We start from the raw sequence: 19,725 nt of genomic DNA, 5'->3' as shown, positions 1-19,725 counted from the left end.
CGCTGTATTCCATGTTTGTTTGGGCTTGGGTTCCCAGCCTATCATACTATTTCAAGGTGGACCGATGAGTTTATTTAGATACCTCTACTCTCATTTAGATTGCGAAATTAGTGTAGAAGAGAATGGATAATGCAAGATAGAAGATAAATCTAGGAAGCTGGGATTTGTACCTCTTGATTGTAAGGATAAATTCGATTGAACGGACGTTTTAATCATTTTATAGTGTATGTCTAGAGCTCTATCACTTTGAGGACAAAATATGGAATATGTGCATCTCGCCGTTTCATCTTCCGCTTAATTTGATGCCTTGTGCCGTGAGTAATTCTTCAAGAATTCATGTGTTTTATGATTTGAAATGTATCTCGAGTGGGTAGAGATGAGATTGAAACAGTGACATGAATTTCTTGTTGTGTACGCGGGGCCAGAAAATCGAAGGACCGTCCACAAATATATTCTACTGGATAATGGGAGGGTTCGTAGATATAGATTCCAGCTTTGTATTTCGCGCTTTTGGTATTTGAGATAATGCATATGGTGAGCGGGATATGCAGACACATCTGTAGAGACCGGTCCGCGGGTCTTTTGTAGGATTATTACTTTTAATGTAGGTTTCTCGGCTCGTATTTATGTGGGTGATTGGTTCGTCGTTCATCGTTTTCCTTTGCTGACTGGTGCTATACTCTATCGCTTTTGGATTGTTGGGTTTGGAAAGATGGTATCTTGGTTCTCGGGGGATTTGCCGAGTCTGTAGATGAAGAGGCGTGTATTAAGGTTCTGAAATTCTCCGCCGTGTTATATGTGTAGAGAAATTAGGCGATCGATGGTATATGTGACTCAGTTTGAGTGAAATGGTGATTCGAGGTAGAAAAGAGATTCGAGGTAGAAAAGAGATTCGAGGTAGAAAAGAGATTCGAGGTAGAAAAGAGATTCGAGGTAGAAAAGAGATTCGAGGTAGAAAAGAGATTCGAGGTAGAAAAGAGATTCGAGGTAGAAAAGAGATTCGAGGTAGAAAAGAGATTCGAGGTAGAAAAGAGATCCGAGACGGTAGAGTCTAGTCTGTGACTAGTTGGGAGATGCTGTGTGTAGGTATCTCCAAGGACACCTGGAAAGATCCTGTACATTCGAAGCAAAAGACAAATATGAACAATATGACTTTGATATTACATTAATATAACTATAGATATCGTTGATGATTATTATTGAAAGAGAAATTGGGCAACTGAGGCGATTGATCTATCACCGTACACGATCCTTGGATTCCCATAGATTCGTCCTTCGTGTGATTGTAAGTCTCGATTGTGACGCCCTGCTCAACAATGATACCTCGTTCCTCATCGTCCGTATCGGCGAGTTCGTGAGAATTGTTTCGATCTTGTTTGGATCCGGATTTTGAGCTCCAGAATTTACTCGATTTGGATGTGTTTTGTTCGGATCGGTTGAAAGTACCGACGAGCTTGGGGTAGTAGAGTTTCCAGAAACCTACACTTGGTGGCATGCACGCGCAAAACTGAATGATTAGTCAGAAAATATACTCAGATAGTTGTTGGCGGAATTTATACTTACGAGGCCGAGATAAAGTTCGACTGAACTCCATATGAATACGGGATATGTGGTCCAGGTTTTATCATAGTTCGATGTAGCGTACCACACGTAAACCGTTCGAATGATGCTCGCGGTAGAGGCGATAAATCCAATTGCGAAAAGCATGCAGAGAGATATTCTTTGCTTGAAGGGCAGTTGCAATTTCCATACTGTATGCATTGGTAAAATCACAACTACATAATCGCTAATTCCATTACAGATGGCCGTGAAGAGGAGATGGACTTCTTGGTTGATACAATTTGGCTGGGGTTTGAAGGAAACTGCCCAGTAATCAGAGACTGGCCTTTGAGATAATTAGTCAAGTAAAGTTCAATTGGTAATCGTTGTCGATGCTTACCTGCACTGGAATGTCAAAGTAATAGCGAAGATCGAGCCGTGCAAGAGAATATATATCATAACCCCTTGTGCAACGCGTCGGAGTTTAGGAGCCCCATTTTCGAATAACCGAGCAATAAGCCACAGCATAGAAATTCTTATAGGAGTGAGCGCCAGTGTAAACAGAATTTGCGTTGTATAGATGCATTTGAGACCAAGGGCAAGCAAATCGTAGGGAACATCCCAAGCGTGGACATCCCATCCAACATATGTTTCAACAAAAATGCTCATGACAGCAAAACCAGTGATGGGTATCTGAGAATATAATTTAGTTTCTGTAGAGATATATGAAAGACTTGGAGATACAAACCATGCTAAAGAGAGCCAAACAATCATCCAAACCGAAACACTTTGATATGTACATGCGAGTATAAATGCGAATTGCCAGCATCGTCAAAACAATCGGGTAAAGTACTCCATGAACAATGAATATGGAGGGTCCATATCTTTCAGGGTTAACGTAATTAGGAACGGTCCAGTCCAATGTGGCTGTGATGTCGATATACATGATGAAAGAAAGTTACACTGGTATAACGGAACCGCGAAAAAGAGAAAGGCAGCATCACAACAGGTCTTGAGGACTTGAGTCCTGTTATATGAAAAGACATGATGCGACTTACTTGCCCGCGAGTCAATGAGGCGGCTGGATGGGGTCCAAAATCTATCACATACATCCCTCCTTTGTTGAGAGTTTTGAATGGGGATTTTCGGACATAAGCATTGTGGATAGAACATCAATGACATTTATCAATAGATGAATAGATATCAGGATTGGCCTTTGACTTCCACGTCGCGGTCGTAGGGCCAGTCATGGAAATTCCACCGAGCTGGTAGGTGGTATTCTCCATACAAGCAGGCGACCCGTCAAACTCAGGCCTTCAAATTATGAACCCCTGACATGCAGAAGAAGACGTGCGTCAACACCCCACTTGCTAGTTGTTGATCGTCCGCAAATTAGATCAAGCCACAGAGGAAGGCGCCCAATGCGCAGTGCATTTCTGGATGTCCGCCGGAGCTTCAGAAAACCAGGCACGGCCATTTTCTCCATTGTGATTTTTTCTGTAATGGTGGCCGAGACTATAAAGACTACTGTCCTAATCTCTGAGCTGGTGCTATTAAGTGATTTCAGAATTCCAATCAGTGCGACCCGACCCGATGCTGTTGTAACTTGTTCAATACCGCGATGTTGTATTTTTCATACCATGACTCGAGTGTTTGAGAGCGAAACCTCAAGAGAAATAATATGAAAAAGCCAGTGATTTTCGACGCGGCTTGGCTAAAGGGGCAGAAGCGATTTCGGCGCCTATCCAAATTTTAAATGGCTTGTGAAAGAAAAGACGTGAAAAATAGTCGAGATATGAAGCAAGTGTCTATTGGTACGTAGAGCACTGTTTTGTACGTGGGGGAAGCAACAAGATTTGAACGAATCAACATAAGCCCTGATTAAAGTCGAGAACTCGGAATATTTACAATAGAGTTCAAATCTAAACGTACGGAAGATTAACAATATACTTCGAACTTAAACCTTTAAAGTGTTAAGTTTGTGGCAACTAATTCTAGGAACTCATGACTGCGTCAGCCTTAGACATGCACACGCGGTTAACACACTGGCCAGAGAGGGCAATACTATTTTGACTACCGACATCGAGGTGCACTGGCCTAGGACTGTCAACGTGTCGTCCTTGCAGGATTGATACTCCCGGCAGAGCACAAGAACTCGGTATCCATCGGGTAGAGTTGAGGTTCAAAAATCACATTCGGAGAGCTTAAGCTCGAGAGACGTAAAAAGACACCTGTGGAAACAGTCAGTCAAACACTTATACGATCATAGCCGGCTCATTCATAACACACATTGCATTAATAATTATCTTTCTTTGGTACATCTCCAACAACCGTTTTGGCGGAAAACTCTTTCTCAAGTTAGAATATTCCAATATCCCCAGCGTTTCTGGAGCTCTCTGGAATGCTCTTGTGGTCCAAGGAGAACATAGAAAGAATTGAAATTTCAGTATCCATAAAGAGTAGAGAAGATTATATGTTTGATGTAGTGTAAAATAAAGGAGACAGAAATTGCACTTTCGTTTGCCATTGTCTTTCGGTAACATCACGTGATGGTGCGGCTTATTTCTTATTCACTACTGCTCACCTTTGGGGGGCGGGGGGAGGAGGGGGTACCAAGATATTTCTATACAAAACATTAATCTTTCCATTCTCTTCCCCAAGATTCAAAGATGCGCTGGGTACTAAAGCCACGCGTGTGTGTTCCATCTTTTATGTTTTAGATAATCTTAACTTCGACCTTACACTTCAACCAAACATCGTGTCGCAATACTTCGACTTATCAATACTATTGAACAAATCTTGACACTCTTTATTGTAACATCTGACCATTTGAAATTGTTGTCCCGTCATCATGGCAGTCCTCGAGGACGTTCGTGGGATCGAAGTTACAGTATGCGTCGATAAGCAAGCTCTCCAAGAGTACGACGACCATGAGCCTGAGTGTGTTTCTGCAGAGGCTGGAGGATATGATAAAGCTACCAAAACGGTTTCCAAATATATTGAATCGACCACCGGCAACGTGTTCTACGTCAACCTGGAGATAAGAAAAGCATACAAATTTGACTCTCCGAATATTTCCTTCCAGGTTTTTGTTGATGGGATGAAAGTTTGTTCGAGACATTGCGGCAAGAAAGATGCTCCTCTGTGAGTATTCTAATTTTGAAAGGCAGCTCTGTACCGGAGTCCTTCAGAGTTGAATATTTACGAGTTTTTCTATTCCCTATGCCTACAAACTAATCTTCTATTTAGGACTAAGAAAATGAAAGGTGTCACAGATGAGCTTGAAAATGGGAAAGTCTTCTTGATGCCATTGAAGTTTAGCGACATAATCACAAGTAATTAGCCGTTGTTACTAGAACCATTTTGGCACCCTCTTACTAACCATTTCAAAGCTACCGATGATTCAAAATTAGCATCTATAAAAGAGGATGCAACCCGAATGAGTGTTGTTGGAGAGATCGTGGTAAAGGTTTATCGAAGAGGTGAAAGAACTCGTTCGAAGAATCAATCAAAGAGGCTCAATGTTCCCAAAAATCTAGCGGCCGTATCATCAGAATCGGTGCATGAGAAGGCGCTCAAGGGACAAGCGATGTCGCATAGTACTACGTAAGCTATCATCTTTCACCCCCGATTCTGGACTATCAAAAGTCTCTAACAGGTAAATTCGCACAGATTAGGAGCTCCTCAGGCCACGAAAGCAATTATTCTTTGGAATATGAGCTACCTGGACGGAAAAGACCGCCCAATCGCTGTATATCGATTCAAGTACAGATCCAAAGGTAAGTCAGAAACACCCTACAGCAAGTCCATAGAAGTTGCTAACCGTCGCAGAATCACTCAAGTCTCTCTTGATACTCGAAAGAACCCCAGAACCATCCCCTTCTCCCTCTCCTGCTCCAATTCCGAATGTTGCTTCAGGATCTTTTGATCTTGAGAAGCTTGATGCAACCCAGAAAGCTAAGCTTCAGGAGTTTCTGGGAAACTTACTGGTATGTCCTGTCTATCATTTCTCGCACCACCACTAACTATATCTTCATCAGGGAAATGAAGGTCAATCCAATGGAGAGAGGAAGATTAAGCGGGAAAGAGAGGAAACTGGCATGGATTCCAAGACCAACAAGCGATCAAAGAGAAACGAACGTGTTGAGGTTGATTTGACAGGAGATGATTCGGATTGAATAATGGGCCAATATTCGCAGGGGTTTTCGGGGTTCAAAAGATAAATGGGGGCAATTTCAACGATTGTTTTCGGGCTTCTATGGGTCAGCTGGGGTGTTTTGTCACGGTTTCATGGCGCAACTTGCAATTGAGCATAGTACGGGGACAGTTTAACGGAAACGATATTACTTCGACATTCAAATCAAGAACAGGTGAAACCCAGACGGCTTAGTATTTCAGGTCTATTAGCTAGCCAAGGCATAAACAAAAGTTCGTTTCTTTAGTAGTTCCACACAACCATTCAGAAAATGCACATTGGTTCACTCTCAGGGCTGCTCGTCACTCAAAGAAACCTCTCTGAACATCAGTACAAACATCGAGCTAAACTCTTAATGATCTTTTCGAGGCGCAACAATCATTTCGAAAGCTCAAAGATCCGTTTGGAGGATAACGTTTATAATTGACAGCCACTTGAAACCCATTTTAACAAAACTTTCAGGCTTTGATTCCTATGATTGTGGGCTATGAAGTGCTTTAATATATTGACCTTCAGAGTAATCTGATGTAAGAGCCATATCATTCTATCGAATTTGAGATGATCAGACGAAGAGTGGTATTGGTTCCGGTATCAACGACGATTATAGATATGATAACTCACGCATCTGGTAAAAGCCGTTGAGATATCTCCTCCAGTACGTGTCGTATTCGAAGAAATGAAGCCCATCGTATCACAACTCTCATTCAACACTTCCATCACAATGACGATGAGAACAACAAAGCAATCTCATCTCCATAATCATCTACTTCACTCTATATCTCCCAACCTCAAACATCACCTCCAGCCGGTCACTTCAAACAATTCCAGAACAGCAACATATCCATGACATTGAACCACCCACTACCTCTCCCTATCTCCACAGATACTTTTGCAATTTGTCGACCAGATTTTCATCTCGTGATGACTTGAATTAGAAATAAATCAAATTGATATCTAGCAGTAAGTCAATGTGCACGAATATTGATGTGCAGAATTATAAGGAAATTTGGTATCCATCAATATGGGTTGGAGCTTGAGAAGACAGACTTGTAATTGAAGAAAGCATCCTTGCGTTTTTAAGAGGTGCAACAGCATGCTTAAGCCTGCTATGTGCTATTGTTCCGTTGCGAAGCTTTCGAATGAGCATACTAATGCTGTAACTTCACATATCGTGAGAGCTACAGGCAGAATTGTTTAGTCTTTCTTTATTTTCTAAAATGGCTAAGTAAGGCCGTTATCTAAGAGCTTGCAAGGCCAAATAAAAATATGAATTCAAAATTGAACTGACGTGACGCCGTTGTGTCATTGAGCCATTGGGCCATTAAAATTGTCTTTCCATCCCCTCCGTTACGCCATCAAACTCATTGAATATCTTCCCATACTCAATAAATAATCGGGGTATATTTGACGAACAAAATTTTGACTAGCAAACAGAGAACGCCCCCGAGCAAAATGAAAATGATATCCCAGCCGATTTAAATTTGCAGATGTGGCTCCACTATCACGCATCTTCGTCAGAATCTGCAGTAAGATCAACGACCTCTGTAGTTCTGGACTTCTTTTGTCGTGCTTGGTTTGAGCTGCCTTCACCGTGCTCTCGCTCTCGCTTGATTTTTCTCTCGGGTGTATTAGACGCGCGATCCGCCTACATAATATATTAGATTTTGTATGCCGTTGAAATTACTGCACTACTTACAGCGATTCCTTCGTTGCGCAGAAATGCCTTGAGGCGCTCCTTTTGAGCAGCGGTCAGATTATCGAGATTAACATCTGGTGCAGGACTTGGTGTTGGGCTATCTTCCGGTTCGGGGGTCCGCTCAATGATCATTAGTTGCTTAAGAGATTCTATATCAATATTAGCGATGCCTTCCAGTTCTGCAGCTGTTCACTGTACCTCTTGATCGATATTTAAACTTATAAATGGCTATGGGGTAATCTTTGCCGTCGAGTTTTGTGACATTTACCCATCTCGGGTTGGAAGTAGTAATTTCTGGGGAATACCTAAGACCGTAAGTTGACTGGTGATTCTATGATCATGGCTAACATACGAAACTTTGTGTGATTTCGCTTGTCCTTTGAGAGTTTTCTCATGGAACTCATTGGAACTCGACTTAATATCATCGCGATATATAGACTCGGCTGGTACTGATTTGGAAGCGCGCCAGATTCTGATCTCAATTGTACCAACCTTCTCGGCTTCGGCCTTATCCTTTTTCAGGTTCGAGAGTCGACCTTCTTCGCTCGCTTCGCAATGTTAGCACGGCATCGACGTATTGACACTTGCGAGGTTGTGGAAACAAACATATGCGGAGCTCAGAAAACCTGTATTTTTGTACTGTAGACCGGTTTCCGATGGGATGGAAATTGATTGGGCCGTCAAATTGCGTTGGGGATCTTCCTCTTTCTTCGGGTGCGATGATTTTCCCTTGAGAATAATTGCCATCGACGGATACAACTGCTTGGAGGTTTGGCGCTCTGAACTTGAATTTGTGTAACAAAGTGCAAACAATGCTGAATTCGGCCCCATCGATGGCTTCAATATACTTAGATACTGTTCTCAAAGCTTGATGTGCGCCGCTCCGTCCCGGTCCAACCTCTATATCTTCATCGTCATCATATTCCTGAGCTTGGACTCCGTTCACTCGAATAGTGACATCTAGACCTGGAAGTTTGTCGAGTACAACCATCTTGGGAATTGTAATCCTTGACGAAATCGAGACTAGCAGTTATGTAGAAATCTATGTCCTGTAAATGAGTAGAAGTCAGTTGATCCTCTGAAGCAAATAGCAAGCTAGGTTATTGAAAGAATATTGTGGGTAATTGCGATACGTACCGATCGACTTGTGATGCCGAGTGTTGCTTGAAAGCTGCCTCGTGCAATCAAATCGATAACTTGACTTCTTAAGTTCCAGTGGAATTCAAGTACTTCGATTATGGGACACTTATTACCTAGTTAATCCATGAACATTCTAGGTACCTGAGTGGTTAAAAGAAAGGGTTCACAGAATCTCGACGATGCTTTCCATCAGGGCAATCATCCGGTAGTTTTATTCTAGAATACAAACGCGCTAAAAGGTCATGGGCGCGATAACATGTGACTCACCCCGCATTAGACATCAATGCCTGCCTATCTAGTGACTGTCGCATCGCCCAGCAATTGTTCGGTTCAACCAACTCATTATGGTCAACTCTTCGGATGCTCTAGAATGTGCGCTCTATGAGCGATGTGCACATATTCTATTAGTAGGTTCTTTCCTTCAAATTTGAATCACATTTGAAAGTGATAAATGAGTTAAATGTCGGCATGTTTGTGTCTTTTGCATTGCATATGCGCATCCTGAGCAAGCACAGAAAAACTCCCACAAATTCACTACTAGTATAGACCCTAGCTTCCCTTCTGAATTCTCTGTCTTGATGATACCATATCCTTTCCCACCAGCTACTTTTTCGAAGCTCCTCTTCGATTGACCTCCATCAAAAACCCACAAAACATGGCTTCTACCACCAGTGCCGATGCCAGCTCGGCCCCACCGGCATCAACCTGTACCATTTGCAACTTCCCAGCAAAAGACTGTGCACGCTGCAAGTCCGCCGCCTACTGTTCTTCCGAATGTCAAACCCTCGATTGGCCTCTCCACAAAATCCTTTGCAAGGAGATCACCAGAATGCCTCCTCGTCCAAGTCCCGCCCACAAGCTTGGCATTTTGTTTTCACCCGACTTTAAACGCCCAGAATTAGTATGGGTAAACTTCAACAAGATCGAAATTCCTGGTGTCGAAGGGCAGTTTGACCTACCAGATGTCGATGAATTCCTCACTTATGGCTCAGGAGATTTTTATGATTCCGAACAACTCCTTATTAAGCCTCAGTGGATCATGCGAGCACGAAATATGAAACACACTCTTGCTGTTTACATGCGAGACAATTTTGGATCTGACGGATCAAAGATGACGCAGTCTGCAAGCTCAATCACGGCTGGCAAGATGAAGCATGCTTGGAAAGGACCTCTCGTTGTTGTTGCTATGGAGGGGAATTCTGCTCCTCAGAGCAGAACCTTGAAGATAGGGGGAGTGTCTCTTAGTGTTGGGACTTATGTTGCTTTCCAGAGGAGCATTGACATCACATTAAGAGATTTCAGGGTTGTCCATGATTATTTTCTGGCTTATCCACACGAATCGGAGAGTAAGCTCACGCTGAAGGATCAATACCGAAACACTGTGATATGATTATCACATGAAGGAAGCCTTTCATTAATTGAGGTATTCCCCAAATAAGAACTTCGTAGTAAATGCCAAGATAATAACATATAACTTTCATGCTTTGAGTGAATGCCCGCGGCTCTCTTCTTGAATGGTTCCAACCAGTTCATTGTGAAGGTTTAGTCTAAGATTGGTATTGCTTCTTCATAGATGCCCATATGTCAGCTTCCAGAGTCTCACGAGGTACATGTGTAACTGCCGTTGACGTTCGTGAAGGTCCAGGGTCGTTGAAGACTTCCACTTTCCTCTTTACTTTGCCAACTTCGAGAATTGTACCTCCAGGGTATTCTTCACTCTCGATGAGTTCTAACATTGCTTCGGCAACAAATTCTGGCGTTACCCAATCCGGGCTATCTTTAGGGATGAATGCCATCTTTTCGGGATTCTCTATCCACAATGGGGTTTTAATGAGACCAGGTGCTACTGCACTTATGCGTACTTTGGGAATATCAGGAGAAGGAAATTCCAACTGTGCCAATGTACGAACAAAACCTGATATAGCGTGTTTGGACGCTACATACATTGGCGTTGGAAAGAATGGAACTTGACCAGCAATACTGGATATATGAATAACAGTACCAGGCTTCTTCCGCTTCATGAAATGCTCAATGGCCATTTGAGTTGCGCGTATCGGATGAGTGATGTTGATATCAAGTAATTTGTATCGTGATTCGGAGGTTTTGTCGACGGAAGGGGAGGATCCAGGAGGGATCCAGAAATTTGAAAATGGCTTGGTCATCAATTAGCTATTATTCTCAATCCTGGTTTGTGGAAACTAACTGGTTCAAAGACACCGGCTCCTGGGCATACAATATCAGCACCACCAAATTGCTCCGATGCTACTTCGAACATTTTCTCCAACTGAACCCATTCCGTTACGTCCGTTTTCTGAAACACGGCTTTTGGACCATTTGAAAAATCAGAATATTTCGATATCAATTCCTCAGCTTCTGGGCGCAGAGCGAGATCTGCAATGACAACATTGCAACCTTTGCTGAGTAGCAATTTTGCGAAACAAAAATTGATACCGGAGCCAGCTCCAGTGACAATAGCAGTCTTGGATTGAACGTTCATAGCCATGTTTGTGTAATTTCAGGTGTTTTTTTATGATTCTGAATGGAAAGTGTATTACAGTTGACATGAATGTATTTATATATCAAGAATATGGCTCGGAATACGTGGACCGTCCTATGTGGGCAAACTAACGACGTGTCGACGCAAGGTAGGTGGGATGATTGAAGCCGGGTAAAAGGAATGGCTTGATGAGTTAATGATGAATATCTGGTTCAATATTGCAAAGAAAGAAGCTATTGTTTAACTCGTCGTGAAACATCCCTTTAGACGATTAACATATTGATCTCACCCCGCCATTTTTTACCCCCATGTGTATCCCAGTCACTTGGCGAGAACACCAAGTAGGAAAGGAAGGTCGAGCGAGGTCAAAAAAGCAAAAAAACGTATATGACTTTGCTAGAGCGGGAAAGTTATCCGGATTAGCTTCTAGCTTACGAGCTTACATGCTTGGATCATCAGCGGGTGCACGGACTGGCGGAACACTTCGAAATTGACTTGGCAATATCTCTCGAAATATCGCTTCAGATATTTCGAAATTCAATTCAATGATTTGTTGCAGATCAAGAAATGGGAGTATAGTTTCTGGGATCAAACCATTGAAGAATAGATTTCTCACACATTTTAATGTTGAGAAGTGTTCCATCAGTCAATACACCCACTGATGGATACGAATCTTGAAACTCCAAGATAACGTTACCCCGCTTGCTTCCCGCGAATCCACCGAAATCTGGGGTCCCCACGATTTTGCTAATATCAAATAGAAAATAATGACTCGTCCCGCTGTCTTGGCCCCAGCCATGGCTGTCAAACTGTATTCAAATGAAGCCGTCTATCTCGTCTATCGTCAAAATTTCCAATCTGGTAATGATCGACACTATGCATCATCGTGTGGGAGCACGACTGCACAAGGGAGGACATGGGAGTACATCCTGGCGATTGTCAAGTATAAAGCCATTAGAAGTTCTCCAGTCTTTGTGAAGTTGCGATATGCAAGATTGCAAGTTCTGCAGCTAGTAGTTATATTTGAATTCAATTTCGTACAATGGCTCGAAAGTACCTTGGAGGTTCTGGTGAGGCATTGACAGTATGGATATCCATTGCTGCTTCGACAGTCTTAGTTTTCTATGGCTACGACCAGGTAAGTGTCCTGCCAGGATTATTAGAAAAAAATAAAGTACTGACTGACTGTGTTAGGGTGTTTTTGGAAATGTGTTAGTTGGCGACGACTTTCTTCGAACGATGGGGTACCCAACAACAAGTGTTCAAGGGACTTTAACTTCGGTCTATAATCTGGGCTGTTTCTTTGGCGCGCTCTCTACTATCTGGACTGGAGATCTTCTTGGTCGACCTAAAGTAATACTCCTAGGAAGCACCATCATTGCCTTGGGTGCACTCATTCAAACTGCTAGCTACGGTGTTGCGCAAATGATGGTGGGAAGAATAGTGGCGGGATTGGGAACAGGAATGAACACCGCAACTGCAGGTGTCTGGCAAGCCGAGACTAGCAAGATGAGAAGTCGTGGAAAACTTGTCATTATTCAGATGGCTAATTGCATTACCGGATTCTCGATCTCTAATTGGCTTACACTTGGATTTTCATTCACCAAGGGTAGTGTGGCATGGAGATTCCCTCTGGCTTTCCAAATATGTGGGCTCTCTAAATACTTGAACACGATATTATACTAACAATATGTTAGTCTTCACTGCTGTAATCTGGGCCTTATGTCCATTCCTACCAGATTCGCCGCGGCTGCTCATTAGAAAGGGGCGACACCAAGAGGCATATGAAGTTCTCGCGGCACTTGAGGGTCATGGTGCAACAATCGACTCTCCATCTGTGAAACAGCAATTCAATATCATCAAGGACGTCTTGGATCGAGAACATATGAACACATATACTTGGTTTCAATTGCTGTCTGGTAAAGGTCCATCTGGAGTTTTGAGACGTATGATCCTAGGAGCTTGGATGCAAGCAATGAATCAAATCAGTGGTATCAATGTCACTAGTTATTACATGACATACGTCTTCATTCATGCACTAGGAATATCCGAATTAAGGTAGGACTCCTTTCGCATTCAGGTCGCTCGCAACTAACACGTAATTAGAGCACGCATTCTTGCAGCCGCAGGATCTGTCGACTATCTTCTTTTCGCCTGTTTAGCCTACTTTGTGATTGAGCGATATGGTCGTCGACGTGTGATGATGGTTTCTGCATTTGCATGTTCTACTTGCTGGATTATCATCACCATCGTACTTGCATTGACTGTCTCTGATCCAGCATATAGCTATCAATACGGAGCTGTGGCAGTCTCGTTCTTCTTTGCATTCTTTGCATCTTTTGGTATGGGTGTTTTAGGAGTTCCATGGCTCTATCCTACCGAAATCAATGCTCTTGAGATGCGTACCAAGGGTGCATCTCTAGCTATGGCTACCAACTGGATTATGAACTACATGGTTGCCGAAGTGACTCCGTCAGGAATTGCAAATCTTGGATGGAGATTCTGGATTATTTGGGCAGTCATATGCGCGAGTTTCGTTCCAATTACATATTTCTTCTATCCGGAGACTGCAAACAGGAGCTTAGAGGATATTGATCGCTTCTTTGAAAGTAAACCTGGACTCTTCATCTACCGAAATAAGATAGCTACTCAGCTACAGAGACCGCAAATATATGAAGAGGAAGACTTAAGACTCGGGAGAGCTGCAGAAGAAAAAGAGTTTCAAAAATCGAGCTCTGGCCCAGAAAACGGTATTGAGGTTATGGAAGTGGAACACAAACTAGCGTAAATTCGGGATTTGTTGCCGACAAAATTGTTTGATTTTCATTTATATATTTAAAATTACCGCTATATCTAGGTTCATGACTGGCTTACAAACCATTCATGATATTTTAATTTCAGTTCCAAGATAGATTCTAAGAAAGGGTCATCTTTCTCGCTGCACTCTATTATTTCCTTTCATAGAATCTCTCTCCTGTCCACCAAATCTATCCGATTATATCCTAATCCAAGCATTTTGGAGACACTGTTCTTCTGGTAGATCCTTGCCCCAGAGTTATTGAGCAGGTAATTCAACTGATACTACCGTCCCTTGATTGAACCATCTGTCTATGGGCTTCTAGCGAATTCCTGCCCGCAACAAGATCCGGATGGTCTACGTTGTTAAAATCTCAATAGAAAACAAATCAGGGAGCAGACAATTATACTTGAGGAAGGAGAAAGAATTATTAAGGGCTGGCTACAGATCGTATGAATACTAGACGTTTATCGTTCATTCGAAATGGTGCAGGCATCCTCGACTTCGTGGAAGATAAATTCCAGAAATATTGGAATGGAATATTCATGAAATCGCAAGTAGAGATTGCTCTTTCTTCCCATGATCTATGAATGCACTTTGTGATACTTGGTCGAGATCTTTTAGTCAAGAAATGTTGGCTGATATTGAATATTATTCATAGTGACTCCATTATGATAATCAATTACGTGGAGTCATTTCAACCAAAGAAAAAAAATGCTTGAACTTTGTTTTTTTCCTTCAACTTTCAATGTCTACAGAGAGTCTTGACATGTATTCCCAAAACAATTTTCATCACATTGAATCATCAATGATAATTACATTTTCGGCAGCAAATGACTTGCTGAAGGCCCCATTCATTCGCACTCAGTCACTTTTTCGGCATTCACCATGAATGCTTTATATAGTCGAAACAATGCAAAAGTTTAAGTACGGCTCATTTAGTATGGCATATTAGAGGGAATCCCAAGAAATCCTTTATATAAACTGTCATTCTAGCTCAGTCGTATATATAAACTCTCTCTGGTATGGATCTCAAACCCCTCAACACACATTTCAAAATCAACCAACATACATGTCTCCTTCAACAATGAGCGCTGTGTCCCCTAGCCACCAGTTACCCAAGATCATACCACCCTACCAGACTACTGCATCAGAGTAGCCTTCAAATGCCAGACTTGCCCCGACACCGATCTCTTCGAATTCAAACGATGCGACAAAGCAGTACAATCCAACACGTGGTACCATCCCTGCGAACACGCCATCACTTTCAAAGTAGCAAGCCAAGCCAGTATGTTTAAAGACTGTTGGGGTCTAGCAAATGGCTTGAGAGTTCCTATCTGGAAGGCACTGTACCAAGAAGGACAAAAAATCAGCGATGCTTTCCTCAAGACGTTCGAGAATCTGGGACGTTTGGGATTTAGAATTAGAGGGGCACAGCATAGAAATGTTCGAGTCAAGGGGACCATTGTGTGGATTAAGAGGCTGGAGGGTGAAATACAGGGTGTGGAGGGGTATTTCCCCTGGCGTGCATCGCTGGATAGTCTTTCGGATGAGATTGTAAAACCGAAATATCTTTTTGGAGGTCAAATGAGTATTGCGAGTGTGTTGGAAGATGGTCCAGAATGCGTGGAGATTATAAGACTAGAAAAGTTTTTGAGATCAAGGAAAAAACTGACGCGGCGCGAAAATTTCTGGAAGAAAGGGGGTTTATGACAGAAGGAGAGTTTCTCGGGTTAGCGTCTGAGTCGCATGGCGATGCGCAGGCTGATAAACATCGATGGGGCTTTCTGCAAGGAAATGAAGTTGGGTCAGTCGGAGGATGATGATTCGATTGTAGTGTGGAATGGGAAGAATGGGAAGGCTGTGAAAGTTGAGGGGGTGGGGAAATAGGAGTAGGGTCCGCTAATGGGTTAATAATGTGATTATGCTTGAGATGGGAATCTTGGGAACGATTGAGATTTCTCTCAAGCCTGAAATTTGTACTTCTGGACGAGTTAGTTTTTTTACAAAAGATCCGACGGCTACCAAGATTGTCTTATTGTATACTTCCTGTTATGCGCCCATGCTAAACAGATTGAATAGCCGAGAACAGGAGGAAAAATGGGCAAAATTTATTACTCATAAATTCAGTAATAAATAGACCACGCAAAGAATTTCCAGACTTGATAATACTAAACAAACCCTTGAAAATTCTTCAATTCTAATAACATTTTTTAATTTCAATTCTTTGAATCGAACTAAACCATTCGAGTCATGAAAGGATTTCGCAAGTAATCAACTCTGATCTATTTCTTCTCCCATGAATAGACAGATTGCGAATTTAGAACTTCATTCAATAGGATGAATGAGATATTATTTTCGTAGAAATAGGTAATCTAGGACTACAGATGATTTAAATCATGTTGGTGAACTTGCCAGATATTATTTCATATCGATCATGTTGTGAATCGATGATGTGATTGCACTGCTTTGGGATTTCCCTTAATTAATCGTTACCAACTCTTTTCATAAATTATTGAATATATCGTCTCAGATAGACATAATAAATATTTTAATGCATTGATAATGAGTAGTCAACAAATTGAGTACTCGGTCATATAAGAACAGTAAGTTTAAACAAAGCGAATCTGAACAAAAAAGGAAAGATGATGACAGTGGAATATTTTGTTTGAGCACTGTTCAAATGGCGAGGAAATGGAAGTTATTTATACGACTAATATCATTTTTAGTTATACTCAAAGTATAAGTTTTGAATCTTAAGTTCTATCCTAAGTTCTATCCGCCGCTCCCGAAACTCGCTGCTTTTCTGATGACTCTCAGTAGCAGTCCGTGTCGGAGCTACATGAGTTCCAGACTAAAATGTCTCTGTCCGACACACAACCATTCGCATCATCCTACCCGTTGATGCTTCATGATCCCATTTATCAGACTTTCAATTTCCAACCAACTTCACCCTGCATGGAAGCCCGTCACTTGGATGAGCAGCTCCAGACAAGATCTGATAAGCCCTATCTCCCTCGAGTGTTCTTGGACCAGTCTTCGGATGCAGACTATCCCACTCCTCATACACACTCCTAATTTCAAACTCCCTTGCAATCAAAACAAGAAAAATCTTCATCTCCATCATCGCAAGTTCCTGTCCAATACATTGACGTGGTCCAAATTCAAACGGTCGGAAGGTGCCTTTCTTGGGATAGAGACGATGACCTTCTTCAACGAGCCAGCGCTCTGGAGAAATTCGCTTGGTTCGGGCCAGTAGACAGGATCACGTTGGATAGCGTGTGAGTTTGACCATACCATGAATCCTTCGGTGGGGTATTGAAGTCCATCGGATCCTGTCATGAAGTAGCCAGCCTCACCGCTACGAGCAGTGGAAGCAGAGGGGTACAATCGTAAGGTTTCTTTTGCGACGGCCATTGTATAAGGAAGTCGGTTCAGAATATACGGATCTTCTGTGATTTTTCTTGCTGCTTCTTTGTGGTCTGGGCCCAGAATCATATCATGCTCGGCAATTAACAGCTGGCGGGTCTTAGGATTAGTCCAGAGTAAATGAAGGGCATAGCACATGGTACTGCTTGTCGTATCGTGGCCGGCAAAAATGAAAACTCTTAATTGAGATGTAGCGATGTCTCTGAAAGCAGTGTCCATGGCGTAAGTAGTGCTGCCTCCAGGCTTGCTAGCAAGATAATTATCCAAAGCGAGGTCGATGATTGATTTACTGCGAGTGCTTTGGGTACCTTTATCGACAATGTTTCGGCGTTCCAAACGCATATCCAACTCTCTCCAAATATATTTTACCATTCGGCGACTATTCCACCAGTTGACAAGAGGGCGAATAGGATTGTAGCGTTGGAATGGATTGACTTCGTGTCCAAATGATAACCAATCTAGTTGACCGAGTAATGCAGAAACGAAATCGTTTGTCTCAAGCTGTGAATTCAAGTGTGTGTCCCTAAGCGTTGTTAGAAACTAGTCTGACGAAATCGAATCCGAGGGGTCTACTTACAGAGCCATCCGACTAATGATATCCAGATTCAATCTAGTTGTTAAATGATCCATGATGACAATCTCTGAGTTCACAGCCGCTTTTCTCAGAATCTCGCAGAACACAGACATGTCTTTCATCAAATCAGGAACCAGAGTCATAAGATGACTAGCGCTGAAGCCCGGGTTGAATATGGTTCTCCATTTTCTCCACTCTTTGCCTTCCATTGAGACCAAGTCATTTCCACCTGTCATAGGCTTCAGATATTCACGCATGGCATGAAACTTGGGCAGCGGGTGTGATTGGGTCATCTGGTAAGCTGCATCTGGTCCTACGGCAACCAAAATCTCACCACCAAAGGGCCATGTATCCAGGTAGAACAGCGGGCCAAGGTTAGGATAGAGGAGTTTGATCTGGTGTGGGAGGACGTGACGATGAACATCGCTGGGCAATCGAGATACAATTTCGCCAATCAACTTCAAGTGACCAAACACCGGGTGATGCGGAGGCATTGGCTTTGAGACTTGGTCAGCTATAAGATCATGAAAACCGAGACGGAAGTTTGCCATAACTCACCAATCCATCTCTCTGCATACGCTGGAAGTTGCTACGAACGCGGTATAGTTCGATAAAGAATTTTGTAATTTTGATGCTAATTACCATGAAGCAAGCAAGAATAAAAAGACGCCAGCCCGGAAGACTCATAGCGAAGTAATCATTGAGGAACGACATCTTTCCACGAGGCCAGGTAGGAAGATTTGTAAAGTATCAAACAAAGTGTAAAGAAAGGAGCAATTATAAGGATCGTATGCGAAGTAAGTGAGTGTGAAGTAATCTGACGATAGAAAAAAGTCGGGACAGGAAAGACTTGAGCATACGATGGTCAGTTAGCGCCACGAAAAAAATTCTTGTAATCATATAGAGCGTATCTAGATATTAAAGTAGCTCGCTGGAGGTTCCGTATCACGAACCGATGGTCCTAGTCCCGTGTTAAGATTACTGCCCGCAATTTGTAATGAGCTAGCTTGTATGGCTTCAGTGAATACATCAAAATTTTCCACGCTAAGAGCAAATGGATGGCGCTAGTACCAATTCTTATAGGACCCTACTTCTTCAAAACAAAGGCTTTATTTTTATAGGATCATATCTAGCTCATAGACTATCTTTGCACTTAGCAGAGAGAATTTCGAGGCTCCTTTTGCAAGAGTCCAACGGCCTAGGAATAATAGTACATTAAATGCAGAGTAGCTTTAACCAATAAGCGAAACAATACTATACGATCGAAGCAATACTGTGGGATCTTAAAATCATAAGCGAAATATTATGTCCAGATCCCTAACCTCATCTGTTGGAAGTTCAAAACATCTCAAAATTCTTCTCCCTCATGGCGTGAATCATCTTAAGCACAAGCACGCAGTAATATCTCATTTCAAGTGAATGGGTCTTATTATTCATCTGTTGAAAGGGAATTGTTATTATCTTTTATTCGGTTCATCAAACCTAGGCTCAATTTGAATAGTTCAAAGTCAACAGAGAAATCATCTCTCTGGATACCTAGGTAATATCCGAAAGATTTAACCTAGGCATATGCGATGCAATTAATGGTAAAAGTTGAGTGAACAATACTCATTGGCTATTGTTATTGATATAGCTAACCACTGAAGGTGAAAGAAGAGCATTAGAGAATCCACTTGGAGATCACATGTGTCGGATTTGAGCCAAGAACTATCGAATAGACCCGTGGACCTTCTGATTACCTGTTCTCGGGACTTGTTAAGATAAGAAGCATGCATTCAATGATATAAAAGGCAAGACTTGCAGAAGGAAGTGAATTTGAAAGTCGGGACATGTGTTCAAGGAGATATGTGACTGACGG

The 19,725-nt window shown here is 42.3% G+C and overlaps 8 protein-coding genes across 8 annotated transcripts; 4 read left to right on the top strand and 4 right to left on the bottom strand.

Annotated features, from left to right (window-relative positions):
- Positions 1 to 1,146: 1,146 nt before the first annotated feature.
- Positions 1,147 to 3,997, bottom strand: EAF02_002628 (uncharacterized protein). The gene is made up of 5 exons (XM_038898676.1): positions 3,829 to 3,997; positions 2,288 to 3,770; positions 1,940 to 2,232; positions 1,564 to 1,885; positions 1,147 to 1,507 (listed from the first exon to the last, which is right to left on the bottom strand). Exons 2-5 carry the CDS (start codon positions 2,483 to 2,485, stop codon positions 1,175 to 1,177), a joined length of 1,146 nt encoding a protein of 381 aa, XP_038760964.1. The 5' UTR covers positions 2,486 to 3,770; positions 3,829 to 3,997; the 3' UTR covers positions 1,147 to 1,174.
- Positions 3,998 to 4,390: 393 nt separating this feature from the next.
- Positions 4,391 to 5,717, top strand: EAF02_002627 (uncharacterized protein; the record flags this gene model as incomplete). The annotated part of the gene is made up of 6 exons (XM_038898675.1): positions 4,391 to 4,683; positions 4,789 to 4,874; positions 4,932 to 5,145; positions 5,212 to 5,318; positions 5,371 to 5,528; positions 5,580 to 5,717. 6 exons carry the CDS (start codon positions 4,391 to 4,393, stop codon positions 5,715 to 5,717), a joined length of 996 nt encoding a protein of 331 aa, XP_038760963.1.
- A 1,268-nt stretch (positions 5,718 to 6,985) lies between these two features.
- EAF02_002626 (uncharacterized protein) lies at positions 6,986 to 8,715 on the bottom strand. Its single transcript, XM_038898674.1, has 6 exons — positions 8,568 to 8,715; positions 8,037 to 8,479; positions 7,783 to 7,978; positions 7,629 to 7,735; positions 7,431 to 7,579; positions 6,986 to 7,379 (listed from the first exon to the last, which is right to left on the bottom strand). Exons 2-6 carry the CDS (start codon positions 8,419 to 8,421, stop codon positions 7,236 to 7,238), a joined length of 981 nt encoding a protein of 326 aa, XP_038760962.1. The 5' UTR covers positions 8,422 to 8,479; positions 8,568 to 8,715; the 3' UTR covers positions 6,986 to 7,235.
- A 510-nt stretch (positions 8,716 to 9,225) lies between these two features.
- On the top strand, positions 9,226 to 9,960 carry EAF02_002625 (uncharacterized protein; the record flags this gene model as incomplete). Its single annotated transcript, XM_038898673.1, has 1 exon — positions 9,226 to 9,960. The coding sequence occupies one exon, from the start codon at positions 9,226 to 9,228 to the stop codon at positions 9,958 to 9,960; it is 735 nt and encodes a 244-aa protein (XP_038760961.1).
- Positions 9,961 to 10,117: 157 nt separating this feature from the next.
- EAF02_002624 (uncharacterized protein) lies at positions 10,118 to 11,073 on the bottom strand (the record flags this gene model as incomplete). Its single annotated transcript, XM_038898672.1, has 2 exons — positions 10,118 to 10,723; positions 10,774 to 11,073. 2 exons carry the CDS (start codon positions 11,071 to 11,073, stop codon positions 10,118 to 10,120), a joined length of 906 nt encoding a protein of 301 aa, XP_038760960.1.
- Positions 11,074 to 11,635: 562 nt separating this feature from the next.
- EAF02_002623 (uncharacterized protein) lies at positions 11,636 to 14,133 on the top strand. The gene is made up of 4 exons (XM_038898671.1): positions 11,636 to 12,205; positions 12,262 to 12,715; positions 12,765 to 13,125; positions 13,174 to 14,133. The coding sequence occupies exons 1-4, from the start codon at positions 12,110 to 12,112 to the stop codon at positions 13,853 to 13,855; spliced, it is 1,593 nt and encodes a 530-aa protein (XP_038760959.1). The 5' UTR covers positions 11,636 to 12,109; the 3' UTR covers positions 13,856 to 14,133.
- A 1,021-nt stretch (positions 14,134 to 15,154) lies between these two features.
- EAF02_002622 (uncharacterized protein) lies at positions 15,155 to 15,577 on the top strand (the record flags this gene model as incomplete). Its single annotated transcript, XM_038898670.1, has 1 exon — positions 15,155 to 15,577. One exon carries the CDS (start codon positions 15,155 to 15,157, stop codon positions 15,575 to 15,577), a length of 423 nt encoding a protein of 140 aa, XP_038760958.1.
- A 1,410-nt stretch (positions 15,578 to 16,987) lies between these two features.
- Positions 16,988 to 18,581, bottom strand: EAF02_002621 (uncharacterized protein; the record flags this gene model as incomplete). Its single annotated transcript, XM_038898669.1, has 3 exons — positions 16,988 to 17,816; positions 17,871 to 18,364; positions 18,426 to 18,581. 3 exons carry the CDS (start codon positions 18,579 to 18,581, stop codon positions 16,988 to 16,990), a joined length of 1,479 nt encoding a protein of 492 aa, XP_038760957.1.
- Between the last annotated feature and the right edge of the window lie 1,144 nt (positions 18,582 to 19,725).

Source organism: Botrytis sinoallii (genome assembly GCF_014898435.1).
Source record: "Botrytis sinoallii strain Bc 23 chromosome Unknown BSIN_004, whole genome shotgun sequence".
Taxonomy (NCBI): Eukaryota; Fungi; Ascomycota; class Leotiomycetes; order Helotiales; family Sclerotiniaceae; genus Botrytis; species Botrytis sinoallii.
Note: the sequence above shows the minus strand (reverse complement) of the source record. Positions and strands in the feature narration are given on the sequence as shown.

Excerpts from the sequence above, each read along its gene's own strand:
- EAF02_002628 (XM_038898676.1), bottom strand. The coding sequence starts at position 2,485 with ATGTATATCGACATCACAGCCACATTGGACTGGACCGTTCCTAATTAC. Across the intron at positions 2,233-2,287 it reads GTTTGGCTCTCTTTAGCATG|ATACCCATCACTGGTTTTGC; the intron begins GTTTGTATCTCC and ends TTATATTCTCAG. Across the intron at positions 1,508-1,563 it reads TCGAACTTTATCTCGGCCTC|TTTTGCGCGTGCATGCCACC; the intron begins GTAAGTATAAAT and ends CTAATCATTCAG.
- EAF02_002626 (XM_038898674.1), bottom strand. The coding sequence starts at position 8,421 with ATGGTTGTACTCGACAAACTTCCAGGTCTAGATGTCACTATTCGAGTG. Across the intron at positions 7,979-8,036 it reads GTTTTCTGAGCTCCGCATAT|CGAGCGAAGAAGGTCGACTC; the intron begins GTTTGTTTCCAC and ends AACATTGCGAAG. Across the intron at positions 7,736-7,782 it reads GCGAAATCACACAAAGTTTC|GTATTCCCCAGAAATTACTA; the intron begins GTATGTTAGCCA and ends TTACGGTCTTAG.
- EAF02_002623 (XM_038898671.1), top strand. The coding sequence starts at position 12,110 with ATGGCTCGAAAGTACCTTGGAGGTTCTGGTGAGGCATTGACAGTATGG. Across the intron at positions 12,206-12,261 it reads TTTTCTATGGCTACGACCAG|GGTGTTTTTGGAAATGTGTT; the intron begins GTAAGTGTCCTG and ends TGACTGTGTTAG. Across the intron at positions 12,716-12,764 it reads CCCTCTGGCTTTCCAAATAT|TCTTCACTGCTGTAATCTGG; the intron begins GTGGGCTCTCTA and ends ACAATATGTTAG.